Source organism: Heterodontus francisci, chromosome 2 (assembly GCF_036365525.1).
Source record: "Heterodontus francisci isolate sHetFra1 chromosome 2, sHetFra1.hap1, whole genome shotgun sequence".
NCBI lineage: Eukaryota > Metazoa > Chordata > Chondrichthyes > Heterodontiformes > Heterodontidae > Heterodontus > Heterodontus francisci.
In genome coordinates, this window is record NC_090372.1 from 150760822 (window position 1) to 150775352 (window position 14531).

The window sequence follows — 14531 nt, forward strand, 5'->3', positions numbered from 1 at the left end:
TTCCTGCCATCCCCACTTCAATTGCTGCTTTCAATTTCTCACTCCATCCCACCTCACTGCTGCCTTCCCTCAGCCACTCATTCTTGCCCTCGCTGCTTCCCCCCTCGGCCAATCACTCCCTGCTTTGCCGCTGCCTTCCCTCCACCACTCACGCCCGCTCTCGCCGCTTCCAACCCCTCCCCTCCCGGCCGCTTGCTACAGGCCTCGTCGCTTCCTGCCTCAGCCACTCGCTCCCACACTCACCCTTCCCCCCCTCGACTGCTTGCTCCAGGCCTCGTCTCTTCCCCCTTTGGCCGATTGCACCCAGCCGCACTGCCCGAAGAAGCGGCGGGGAGGCGGGGAACGAGCTGCCTAAGCGGCAAGGTGGGGAACAAGCGACCAAGATGGGGCAACATGGGAGCCAGTGGCCAAGAAGAGGGAAGCGGCGGGGTCTATAGTGAGCGACCGGGGGTGGGGGGAATTATGGAACAAGCAGCCAAGGTGGGGAAGTGGCAGGAGTGAGCGGCTGAAAGAAGGCAAGGCGGTAAGGAGCAAGAGACCAAGGGAGGGAGAAGCAGCAAAACGGTGAGCGAGCAGCAAGCAGACAGCCATGGGAGGGAGCAGGGTACTGTTGGGGATGGGATGGAGGTGGCAATTGCTACCACTGTGGGGATTGGGTATAAGGCTGGGTTTGATTTTTGTGACAAATTGAGCAGCATCATCTTCATGACTGACAGCTGCCTGAGTCGCAATAGACAGTGACATTTCAGTGGATGAGGCTGCATTTGTGCATATGAGAGTACTGCGCCACGTAGTGGCTGCATTGTCAGCAAACACAGCCTTAATATTTTAAGGTCATTTTTAGTTTTGGGAAAATTAAATGTGTAACTATAAGATAATTGAAATTCCAGAATTTGAAAAGGTTGCAGGACCACTCAAGAGATTTTGTTTCAAAGATTTTTCCATGTATGCTTACAAGGACAAAGTTAGAGAGGTGAGAGCCATAAAACAGCAGATGGGCTTGTTTAGTTGGGGACTGGAACCAGAAAGTTTAGAAGGAATTGCCCTGTTATCATTAACAGTATCAATTATTCATGTGGGTATCAGAAATCAAAGAGATGTTTTGGAGTTGGAGGGTAATTAGCTTAAATTGCTATCTGGAACATCCCATATGTACCACAATGCTATGACAATAGGTGATGCAGGGAGATGCCTTTGGTCAGGTGTTTTATATCTCTGTGCTGGCTCACAGAAAGTCAGATGGTTCAGAAAGCGTTTGGCTTTGAAAGCAGTTGGATTCAGAAGCAGGAAGGCCATCAGGAACCAGGGGTGTTTCTGATTTGAGTAAGGCCCAGGCTCAAGTTGGGAGATTTAGATTCGTGAGGTGTTGAAAGAGAACTGGAGGGTTGCCTAGCCAAATGCAAGAGGGATAATCCCCAGGAGATCTTATACTTCGGAAGATAGCTGAGAAATTAAGGAAATCGAATTGAATTCCTAAGAGCTGTGTTACACTTTGGATTGGTCCCAGGAGAAGTAAATGAATTGCCAAGATCTTGTAAAGTATAAGGGAACTCTTGGGGGTGGAAGTAAAAGTCATGTGGGGGTGTTCGGTTGCGGTTTAGATTTTAAAGTTTACATCTTCATGTTCTGTTAAGATTTGACGTTTAAAGTATGTGATTTCAAATTGTAGTGTTAAGTTAGTAATGTTTTGCTTTTAACTCTTGTACAGTCAAGTTTTTTTTGTTTAAAATATGAAAGCTTGTGACATAGTTCTTTCAGTAACAACTGGGAGTTCAAATTTCTTTTTAAAACACTACTGGTCTCTAATGGGATCATAATACTGTCCACTGCTGCATATGGGAGGTCACTGAAGCTCTCTATTAAAGAAGTGCTAATTACATTTCATTTTCTCTTTCCAGAGACAAGCAGGTGGAGCAAGGGTTTTCCAGGATTGCATGCTTCCCCATGGAGCAGGGTGCCATTGACTGCATGCACATTGCCTCGTGGGCACCACATGTCTGCTCTGCCATTTAATGGAACCAAGAGGGATTCAACTCCTTTGAATGTCCACCTGGTGTATGACCATAGGCAGCACATCATACAGATCATTGCCAGGTATCCCAGCTGCTGTCATTCTGCCACCACAGCAAACCACAGGCTGGCTAATGGGTGACAAAGGCTATCTGATGACGACATGGCTCATGACTCAAGTTCACAAGCCACACACACTGGCAAAGCATGTGTACAACAAAAGCCATGCTGCCACACAAAATGTGATACAGCAGACCACTGGTGTGCTGAAGCAATGATTCCGCTGCTTGGACCGCTTTGGAGGAGCCTACAGTAGTCAGCTGAGCAGGTCTCAAGATTCATGGTGGTAGGCTGCATGCTGCACAACCTTAACATCATGAGGGGACAGCCCTTGCTACTGGCTATCAGGTGAGAAGTTGAGGAGCAGGAGCACAAGGAGGAAGAGGATGAGGAGGAGTGGAAGCGGAGGAAAAGGGAAGAGGAAACCCAGACAGCCACTTTCTGTCCAGGCTTTTACACGAGGAATGCAGTTGAGTGGGATTCCATTAACTGCAACCCCCATTCCCTGCTCATCAACAGTCCCACATCCCTTACTTTCTGTCACTGACCATCACAGCATCCGCTTGGCCACAATGCAAAGATAAAAGCCACCACAAATTAAACATTCCTAATCAAATTTATTAATTAATATGCCATCTTGCATACAAGCATCAGCTAATCACCCTCGTGCATTCCCTTAGTGCCTTTATTCTGTGTGCCTTTGCCTGTCCTCATGTTCTGATGCAGTGCTACTTCAGTTTCTTCAGCATGGCTGGAGGAAGGCTGCTGACTTTCAGTGGGGGAGACTGCAGATGGTCTTGCAGGACGACCTCATGAAGTTCTGGGCCAAGAAGGCCTGGCTTCAGATGATACCATCTCGGCATGGGTGGCAAAAGACTAGGCAGGCTGCCTGCCTAACAGGCACTGGGCACTGACAGAGTGACAGTGGTGTGATGAGAAGTGCTGTCATCCTCAGTGAGAACAGCAGGCTCCTGCTCCATGGAGCCACTGCCACTCCACCCGGGGCAGCGCTTCTGTAATTCCAGTAATTTATTGGGGGACAGATTACTTGCCTGCTGTGACACCCTGCAAGCCTCTTTGAGCACATTCACGATGGCAACAATCTGAGCTTGCATAACTTCCTTCTAAGCTTCCATTGCAGTACTCAGACATTGGGTGGTTTCTGCTTGTGCTGTAATGGAAGCTGAGACATCAGCCGTCAACTATCAGATGGTAGCATAGGGGGACAACCCCCCCCCCCCCCGCCCCCCCCATCAGAGGAACAGAATAGTGATATTATGGGATTAGTGATCCAGAGGCCTGGACGGTTGCACCAAGCATGTGAGTTCAAATCATCATGACAGCTGGGGGAACTTAAATTTAAATAATAAACAAAATCTGGAATAGAAAAACTAGTCTCCATAATGGTGACCATGAAACTACCTGATTGCCGTAAAAACCCATCGGGTTCACTAATGTTCTTGAGAGAAGGAATCTTCCGTCCTTACCCAGTCTGGCCTATATGTGATTCCAGACCCACAATAATGTGGTTGACTTTTAATTTCCATCTCAATTTGCCTAGCAAGCACTCAGTTTTATCAAACTGCTACAGAAAAGTCAAATAGGAATAAAACAGAACGGACAACCCAGCATTCACCGAGGTATCGGACATGACAAAGGCACACCCAACCCCTGCAAAGTCCTCCTCACTAACATCTGGGGGCTTGTGCCAAAATTGGGAGAGCTGCTCCACAAACTAGTCAAGCAACAGCCTGACATAGTCATACTCACAGAATCATACCTTATCGCCAATGAACCAGACTCCTCTATCACCATCCCTAGCTATGTCCTGTCCCACTGGCAGGACAGACCCAGCAGAGGCGGTGGCACAGTGATGTACAGTTAGGGGGAGGTGGCCCTAGGAGTCTTCAACATTGTCTCCAGACCTCATGAAGTCTCAAGACATCAGGTCAAATATGAGCAAGAAAACCTCCTGCTGATTAGCATCTACTGCCCTCCCGCAACTGATTAATCAGTACTCCTCTACTTTGAACATCAAGGAGCCCTAATAAAACTGAAGTCAATGGAAAACAGGTGGTCTGCCCTTAGGCCAATTGAGGCCTTTAAGGGCCTCTTCCTGCCGCTGCTGGTATTTTGCCATCAGTGGACAGGCACGTCAGCACTTGTAATACCTGGAAGCCTCCTTGTGGGCTGAAAGGGGGTGCTCTTCTAATTGGGCACCCTGTGTCCCACAGAGGGCGCCATCCCAGCAGATCAGGCCAGCCCCGCTGAACAACCCCTGCCCTATTGTTTGAACCAATCCCACCCCCCAAACTCGCTGGGGCCTAGCCGATTGTCCCCACCAAGGCCTGACCCCACTTACCTTTTCCAAGGCCGGCAGGGTGCAGTGAGCAGGAGCAGTGGCCACTGCTGGGACTGAAAAGCTGCCAGCCAATCAGAGGGCCAGAATCTCTTGGAGATGGGACTTCCTGCCTCAGAGGTGTAGAAGCTACACAAAATAGGAGCATGGCTTCTAGGCTCAGCAGAGGCAGGCTTGCTCCCGGCTTTCCAATCAGTGGGCAGGACCAACACACCAAGTTAAATTCCGGCTAATGAACGTGCCTGCATGCTGCAAAATCTGGACAACTTTCAGGTTTGGGCTGATAAGTAGCAAGTAACAGCCACACCACACAAGTGGCAGGGACTGATCATCTCCAACAAGAGAGAATCTAACCACCTCCCCTTCTTAAACATCCTTAAACATACACTCCCTCTACCAATGATGCACAGTGGCAGCAGTGTGTACCATCTACTCGATGCAGCAACTTGTCAAGACTCCTTCAACAGCACCTTCCAAACCCACGACCTCTACCATCTAGAAGAACAAGGTCAACAGGAACATGAGAACATCAAGTTCCCCTCCAAGTTACACACCATCCTGACTTGGAACTATATCGCTGTTTCCTCACTGTCGCTGGGTCAAAATCCTGGAACGCCCTCCCTAATGCACTGTGTGTCTACTTACATTACAATGACTACAGCAGCTCAAGAGGGGGGGGGGGGGGGTTCACCACCATCTTCGCAAGGGCAATTAGGGATGGGCAATAACTGCTGGCCTATCCAGGAATGCCCACATCTTATTAACAAATTTTTTTAAAACCTGATTACACTATTATACTTATTAAATGTGTCTCTAATTTCCTGATTTATACGCTGCTCTGCATCACAACTACTTTTAGGGGGTCCATAAACAGTTCTAATGAAGGATCACTGACCTGAAACGTTAACTCTGCTTCTCTCTCCACAGATGCTGCCAGACCTGCTGAGTATTTCCAGCATTTCTTGTTCTTATACCCTATTATCTTTGTTACTCTCACTGTCCCTTCCTGACCCATTCTGTTTATTTCTACCCAAAATGCTGCTCTTCTCTGCTCCAGAACCTTGACATTTCCCTTGCTGCTTTTGAATTTACCCTTTCCTGAATCTTCCCACCTAATCTCTTTATTAGTTTAAAGCCCTATTATGTTCAGAAGAATCATGATTGATCAGAGATTGTCGATAGGTGACTGATGGGAGTGTGGTACACTGAACAGTGTGTGAGGCTAATGGTGCAGTTGAAGATGCACTTCTTGACCTTAACCATCATAAATCATTGAACTTTTCCCCTCTTTACACTGCCATCAACCACAGTCCTAGCTGGGAGCATGGGAGCTGTGACACATTAGCTGCTTAACAACTGCTACATTATTGTTGCCAGTGAGTAGTGGTTCAGTGAACCATCCTTAGTTGTCACAAAAAACTTATTGTCACAGACAGCTTAATATTCAATACAATGGTGTTGAATTTCCATGCAGATTTTCCCAATTGTCTGCTATTTACTCCATTTCTCAGGGATGTGCACAGATCTTCCGGCAAAGTTACAGCAGACGATCAGAACACCTGTGAAAAATGTTTTTGTGAATTCATTATCATCATGAAGAAAAAGCACATTCTCACATTTATTTACTAAAAGAACAAGTTTGAGTTGAAATATCGTACAGCAAATTCTGAGGTGAAACATTTTGGATTTTTGACCACTATTGTTGAAAACTTGGCAGAAAAGCAAACAATTTTTTACAACAAAATCTCAGACAACAGATACAAGGACATGCTATTGCAATTTTTTGTAAATGTCCATAATCTCTTCTCACACTTGAAACAAAACTGGTTACAAAGCAGATGACAAAGTATTAAACTTATATATGACCCTCAAAGATACTGTTTAAATCAGCAGCATAAAATTTGACAGGTCTAAATGATTCATGTTTCCCAATTACAATAAACAAAACTACACCGAGTGGTGTTCCAAACATTTAGATGTAATATATTCATAAGAAGGTTTGGTATCATAGTTGTGACTAAGTTATAAGATGGCCAAAAACATCTGGTGATAAACATTACACCTCACTCATAAGTTTAAAATTATCATCATAATTTTGAGACAGCTCTTCTGACATAGATACACAATTCCAAAGCTCCATGCATTTAATAAAGAATATCATAAATTCTATGAAAAAGTGGTCATTGCTCAACAAGTTAGAATCTGTGCTGTCTGAATTTCATCCAGAACGTCCCGGAAAGTCTCCACACTAACTTCTCCCTTTGGATGTTTCATGGCAGCACGCTGCCACACCTCTTCAAATGTTTCCTTGGACATGTTCACTCCAACATTACAAAATATTTTCTTAATCTGAACAAATATAAATGGAAATAGGAAACTTCAGTGTCAATGCAATTTCAAATCCATGTTTTAGATCAAATTACTGCAATAGAAGTAAAATTGACATTCTGTAAATGATTAAAAGTTGAATAAGCTGTAAAAATGATTTAACCATCAAAATGAAGATTTGAGACCGAGGGTGCTTTGAATCATTCTAACAGTGAGATGAGAAGAAAAGTATTTATTGATATTTGCACTAGATTAAGACATTCACTCAACAAAATAAGCAGGACATTCTACACTTTAACATTTTAGGTAAAAACGACAATTGCATTAATCGAACTATAAAATAAATCAGCACCTTACAGCAACTAAGAAGCCTTTTTTTTTATTTGTTTGTGGGATGTGAGTGTAGACTTACAGGGCAGTAATTGTCAGGGTTGGATTTGTCCTGTTTTTTTTGTGCACAGGACATACCTGTGCAATTTTCCACATTGCCGGGTAGATGCCAGAGTTGTAGCTGTACTGGTGCAGCCTCCAATGGTTAAGAAACTGCCTCGGGTAGCATACACTGCATGTAGTTAAAGTCTAAATGAACAGTAAGACATTCATCCCTTAGAGCCTGTAACACATTCATTAGCTTATGGCTGATCTTTGTCGGTGGGAGAGGTCATTGCACCTCACTGGACAGCTACCGCCCGCCTCAAACCGGGCAGCCCCCGGTCAATAAGGTTCTGTCTCGCCACAGTCTACCTGCTTCAATGGGTGCTTGGCACTCAGGGTCATTGCCCGAAAGGTGGACTGATACACCGCACCAAACACGAAAAAAGGAAAGAAGGTACCAGCCCTTCGCTTTGCAAGCCGGAACGTCAGAACTATGTGTCCTGGCCTGTCGGAAGACCTTACACAAATCAACGATTCTCGGAAGACCGCCATCATTAACAACGAGCTCAGTAGACTCAATGTAGACATTGCAGCACTTCAGGAGACAAGCCTCCCCGCGAGTGGATCTCTAGCAGAGCAAGACTACACCTTCTTCTGGCAGGGCAGGGATCCTGAAGAACCAAGACAGAATGTAGTGGGCTTCGCCATCAGAAACTCCTTGCTCAGCATGATAGAGCCTCCCTCAAATGGCTCGGAACGCATACTGTCCATCCGACTGCTCACCACCTCTGGTCCAGTACACCTACTCAGCATCTATGCTCCAACACTCTGCTCCCCACCTGAAGCTAAAGATCAGTTCTACGAGCAACTCCATAACATCATTAGCAGCATCCCCAACACCGAACACCTATTCCTGCTGGAGGACTTTAATGCCAGGGTTGGGGCCAACCATGACTCATGACCCTCCTGCCTTGGGCACTATGGCGTTGGAAGGATGAATGAGAACGGGCAGAGACTGCTTGAGTTGTGTACCTATCATAACCTCTGCATCACCAACTCGTTCTTTCACACTAAACCCTGTCACCAGGTTTCATGGAGGCACCCAAGATTGCGTCGTTGGCACCAGCTAGACCTCATTGTCACAAGGCGAGCCGCCTTAAACAGTGTTCAAATCACATACAGCTTCCACAGTGCGGACTGCGACACCGACCACTCCCTGGTGTGCAGCAAGGTTAGACTCAGACCAAAGAAGTTGCATCATTCCAAGCAGAAGGGCCACCCGCGCATCAACACGAACAGAATTTCTCACCCACAGCTGTTACAAAAATTTCTAAATTCACTTGTAACAGCCCTTCAAAACACTCCCACAGGGGATGCTGAGACCAAGTGGGCCCACATCAGAGACGCCATCTATGAGTCAGCTTTGACCACCTACGGCAAAAGTGCGAAGAGAAATGCAGACTGGTTTCAATCTCATAATGAAGAGCTGGAACCTGTCATAGCCGCTAAGCGCATTGCACTATTGAACTACAAGAAAGCCCCCAGCGATTTAACATCCGCAGCACTTAAAGCAGCCAGAAGCACTGCACAAAGAACAGTCAGGCGCTGCGCAAACGACTACTGGCAACACCTATGCAGTCATATTCAGCTGGCCTCAGACACCGGAAACATCAGAGGAATGTATGATGGCATGAAGAGAGCTCTTGGGCCAACCATCAAGAAGATTGCCCCCCTCAAATCTAAATCAGGGGACATAATCACTGACCAACACAAACAAATGGACCGCTGGGTTGAGCACTACCTAGAACTGTACTCCAGGGAGAATGCTGTCACTGAGACTGCCCTCAATGCAGCCCAGCCTCTACCAGTCATGGATGAGCTGGACATACAGCCAACAAAATCAGAACTCAGTGATGCCATTGATTCTCTAGCCAGCGGAAAAGCCCCTGAGAAGGACAGCATTACCCCTGAAATAATCAAGAGTGCCAAGCCTGCTATACTCTCAGCACTACGTGAACTGCTATGCCTGTGCTGGGACGAGGGAGCAGTACCCCAGGACATGCGCGATGCCAATATCATCACCCTCTATAAAAACCAAAGGTGACCGCGGTGACTGCAACAACTACCGTGGAATCTCCCTGCTCAGCATAGTGGGGAAAGTCTTTGCTCGAGTCGCTCTGAACAGGCTCCAGAAGCTGGCCGAGCGCGTCTACCCTGAGGCACAGTGTGGCTTTCGTGCAGAGAGATCGACCGTTGACATGCTGTTCTCCCTTCGTCAGATACAGGAGAAATGCCGTGAACAACAGATGCCCCTCTACATTGCTTTCATTGATCTCACCAAAGCCTTTGACCTCGTCAGCAGACGTGGTCTCTTCAGACTACTAGAAAAGATCGGATGCCCACCAAAGCTACTAAGTATCATCACCTCATTCCATGACAATATGAAAGGCACAATTCAACATGGTGGCTCCTCATCAGAGCCCTTTCCTATCCTGAGTGGCGTGAAACTGGGCTGTGTTCTCGCACCCACACTTTTTGGGATTTTCTTCTCCCTGCTGCTTTCACATGCGTTCAAGTCCTCTGAAGAAGGAATTTTCCTCCACACAAGATCAGGGGGCAGGTTGTTCAACCTTGCCCGTCTAAGAGCGAAGTCCAAAGTACGGAAAGTCCTCATCAGGGAACTCCTCTTTGCTGACGATGCTGCTTTAACATCTCACACTGAAGAGTGCCTGCAGAGTCTCATCGACAGGTTTGTGGCTGCCTGCAATGAATTTGGCCTAACCATCAGCCTCAAGAAAACAAACATCATGGGGCAGGACGTCAGAAATGCCCCATCCATCAATATTGGCGACCACGCTCTGGAAGTGGTTCAAGAGTTCACCTACCTAGGCTCAACTATCACCAGTAACCTGTCTCTAGATGCAGAAATCAACAAGCGCATGGGAAAGACTTCTACTGCTATGTCCAGACTGGCCAAGAGAGTGTGGGAAAATGGCGCACTGACACGGAACACAAAAGTCCGAGTGTATCAGGCCTGTATCACCAACCAATCACCTTGCAGCTGTCCTGTGATGTCACTGTTGATGTTTTTTTCAAACACTCCGGACTGTGTCTGTGTTTATCCTCCCAGGTCCGCACCGCTCTTCCAGGTAAGTGCGGGACTCGAGCCTCAGGCTGGATTTATCCTCTCTCTCTCCGATGCAGATTCCTCCCAGGTCCGCTCCACTCCGCTATTCCAGATAAGCGCGGGCCTCGAGCCTCAGGCTGGATTTATTCTCTCCCTCTCCGATGTCGATTCCTCCCAGGTCCGCTCCGCTCCACTCTTCCAGGTAAGTCTAATAGGTACCCTAATAGTTATATCCTCAAAAAACCAAAATAAATTTGTCAAACATGATTTCCCTTTCGTAAAACCATGTTGACTTTATTTGATCATACTATGATTTTCTAAGTACATTGTTAAGACTTCCTTAATAAATTGCAGCATTTTCCTGTTGACTGATGTCAGGCTAACTGCTCTGTAAGTCCCTGTTTTCTTTCTCCCTCCTTTCTTGAATAATGGTGTTACATTTGCTAACTTCCAATCCACTAGGAAAATTCTAGAATCTAAGGAATTTTGGAAAATCATAACCAGTGCATCTATTTTCTTTGCAGCTATCTCATTTAGAACCTTAGGATGCTGGCCATCAGGTCCTAGGGATTTGTTGGCTTTTAGTTCCTTAAGTTTCTTCAATACTTTTTCTCTGTCGACATTAATTACCTTAAGTTCCTCACTCTTAATAGCCCCTTGGTTACCCTCTATTTCTGGTATAGAATTTATGTTTTCTACTGTGAATACAGACACAAAATATTTGTCCAATGTCTCTGCCATTTCCTCATTCACCATGATAATTTCTCCGCAACAGCCAAAGTTTACTTTAGCTACTCTCCTCCTTTCTATATACTTGTAAAAGCTCTTATAATCTGTTTTTATTTTCCTGTCTAGTTTACTCTCATTCTATGTTTTTCCCTTTTAATCAAATTTTTATTTGCCCTTTGCTGGCTTCTAAAAGACTCCCAATCCTCAGGTTTACTGCTATTCTTTGAAACATTATAAGCCTCTTCTTTTAATCTAATGCTATCCTTAAATTTCCTAGTAAGCCACAGATGGACCTTTCTTGCTGAGTTTTTGTTTTTTAATGGAGTGTTTTTTTGAACATTTTGAATTGTTGCTTTAAATGTTACCCACTATTTACTTACTTGGGGTAATATATTAGCATGGATTGAGTAACAGTTAGCAGACAGGAAACAGAGAGTAGGAATAAACAAGTTATTCCAGGATAGTAGGGTGTAACTAGTGGAGTGCCTCCAAGATATATCCAAGTTTGCTGATGATACAAAGTTAGTTGGGAAAGTAAGTAGTCAGGAGGATGCAAAGATACTGCAAAGGAAGATAGACCAGTTAAGTGATTGGATGAGAAGGTGGTGAATGGATTATAACCTGGCTAAGTATGAAATTATCCACCTTGGTAGGAAGAATGCAAAAGCAGAATTATTTTTACAAGGTTAGAGGCTAGAAAACTTTGATATTCAACCGGATTTGGGGGTCCTTGCACACGAATCACTGAAGTTAACATCCAGATACCCCAAGCAATTAGGAAGGCAAATGAAATGTTAGTCTTTATTGCAAAGGAAGTTGGAATATAAAAGGAAGGAAGTAACTTGATAGTACAGAACTTGAGTATTGCTGAGAAAAGAGACATACTGTCGAACAAAGCTTTTCATCTTGCACTCATCAGGACAGACGCAAGAATATCAAATTTCAAAGGGAGCAACAATTTATACTACATGAGAAAAGGCAAGTTGACTCTGATTGGTCGAGGTGTTGCCATGGAGATCGTTACTCATTGTGTATTGCGGATATTCACGCATGGGCCTAGGGCTGCCAGTTTCAGACCTGGAAAATGCCCAGTCTACCTCAAATTACCCAGGAAGGGTAAGGTATCTCAAAAATTTGAGCAACAGGTGGAAGCTAGCCGTTTCACACTGCTACCATGCAGTAGCAACACAAGTGGTATTTTCCACTAACAGGATGCTGCCGTCAAGCCAAAAAGACATTCTGCCTACCACATAAATGAGTAATTTGGTATATGAATTCCAGTGCTGGTGCGATGCCAGGTACATAGGCCATACGTCCCAACGACTGGCGGATCATATCAAACTGCACATCTCTTCGGCTGTTCACAATAGGCAGAGTACTAACTGTACTCAACCAGCCCATACTTGCAAAATCCAGAACACAATGTCAAACATTCGATGTGATTCCGTGATTGCACAGCACTTACTGAAAAATCCCGAGTATGCTAAGAATTACACTAACAACCAATTTAAGATTATCAGTCAGGCTCGCAATATGACTCACTTATGCTTGCTAGAAGCTACATATATTCATACGCAGGGACCTGTCCTCTGCAGGCAAAAGGAACATGTCCAGGTGTTGCACCTTTTTTGAATTTAACAAAGCTTAGGGAACAGTAGTTCCTTGGTAACATGGCAACACCTCGACCAATCAGAGTCAACTTGCCAACCAATCAGCACCCTTTTCTCATGTAGTATAAATTGTTGCTCCTTTTGAAATTTGGCATTCTTGCATGTGTCCGGATGAGTGCAAGACAAAAAGCTTCAATAGCATGTCTTGTTTTTCAGCAATGCTCAAGTAAGGAAGTCTTGCTACAATAATATTGGGCCTTAGTGAGACCACATCTTGCAGTACTGTCTGTGGTGCGGTCTCCTTAGCTAAGAAAGTGCATACTTACCTTAGAGAAGGGTGCAACAAACGTTCATCGGATTGAGGATGAGAGGGCTGTCTTATGAGGACATATTGAGTAGGATGCGTTTCTATTCTCTGGATTTCAGAAGAATGAGAGTGTTGCATTGAAATGTATAAAATTCTTAGAGGGCTTGACAAGGTAGATGCTGACAGGCTATTTTCCCCAGCTGGAGAGTCTAGAAGTAGGGATCTTAATCAGAGGATAAGGAATCAGTCATTTAGGACTGAGATGAGGAGAAACTTCTTCACTAAGAGGGTTGTAAATCTTTGGAATTCTCTACCCCAGAGGGTTGTATATATTCAAGATGAGATCAATAGATTTTTGGGCACTAAGGAAATCAAGGGGTATGGAAATAGGGCAGGAAAATGGAGTCGATGTAAAGATTCAGCCATGATCTTATTAAATGGCACAGCAGGCTCAAGGGATCATATGGTCTACTCCTAATCCTATGTCTTAAATTCTTATGTTCTTATCCCATCAACTTTTAAAACATAGAAAAACATAGTAGAAATGTTACTAATTTGCAATCGCAAAATGGAGCTTTGCCCATTATAAGAGTAGATCAGAAATTTGGACACAGGAGGCCACAAAATTCGGTTACTTAGCGTCTATTTTTTCAGCGCTAGGGGTACCGCTATGCCTCCAAACTGGCGCCTGCACCACGCGCACACACTTCTGGTGCTGGCCGCAGAGGATGCCATTTTGCAAGTACCGCATGTCAATTCAGAGATGTACTGCAACCAGAAGGGATTCCACTCCTTCAATGTCCAGCTAGTATGCCACCATGCACAGCTAATCATGCAGATAAATGCCCAGTATCCAGACAAAAGTAATTATTCCTTCATTCAGCAGCCGTTTGTTGTACCATCTACATTTGAGCCACCATGACAAATCAGAGGATGGTTACTGGGCAACAAGAGCTATCTGCTGACCACATGGCTGGTATAACCCTCGTATATGTAGACAGCATGAATATAACAAAAGGCATGCTGTCACACAAAATGGCATCAAGCAGATCATTGGAGTGCTTCATCAACGCTTCTACTGCCTGGATGACACCATAGGAGTCCTACAGTAATTTGACAGAGTAGGTGTCTAGATTAATCATGGTCTGCTACATGGTACACAACCTCACCATCATGAGGGCACAGCTCTTGCCACCAGCTAAATGGCAACCAGCTGGAGAAGGAGGAGGCAGAATGGAGAAGGCAACCAACACAGCCCCTTTCTGGCTGGGGTGTCCACGATCAACTCATCTAAGCATGGTGCCAGTTAATACAACCTCAATTCCTGATTCACCAACAGTTCCACAACATACCCTCCCTCTGTTTTTGACTGTCACTGTATCTGCCTGGCCACAAACCACCGCAAAACAAATATTTCAAATCAAATTCATAAATGAAATCATGCCATAGTGCATACAAATGTAAACTAATCACCCTTGTGCATTTCCTTAATGTATCTTCCATTGCCTTTAGATTTTATTTTAGATTTAGAGATACAGCACTGAAACAGGCCCTTCGGCCCACCGAGTCTGTGCCGACCATTAACCACCCATTTATACTAATCTTACACTAATCCCATATTCCTAC

At 45.0% G+C, this 14531-nt stretch overlaps 1 protein-coding gene across 1 annotated transcript in view; it reads right to left on the bottom strand.

Moving 5' to 3' along the window:
* Positions 1–6034: 6034 nt before the first annotated feature.
* The window catches only part of efhb (EF-hand domain family, member B), a 115319-nt gene continuing 106822 nt past the window's right edge, over positions 6035–14531 (bottom strand). The window contains exon 13 of the mRNA XM_068051454.1: positions 6035–6778. Coding sequence (XP_067907555.1) covers positions 6617–6778 — 162 coding nt within the window. The 3' untranslated portion in view covers positions 6035–6616. The remainder of the gene's footprint in view (positions 6779–14531) is intronic.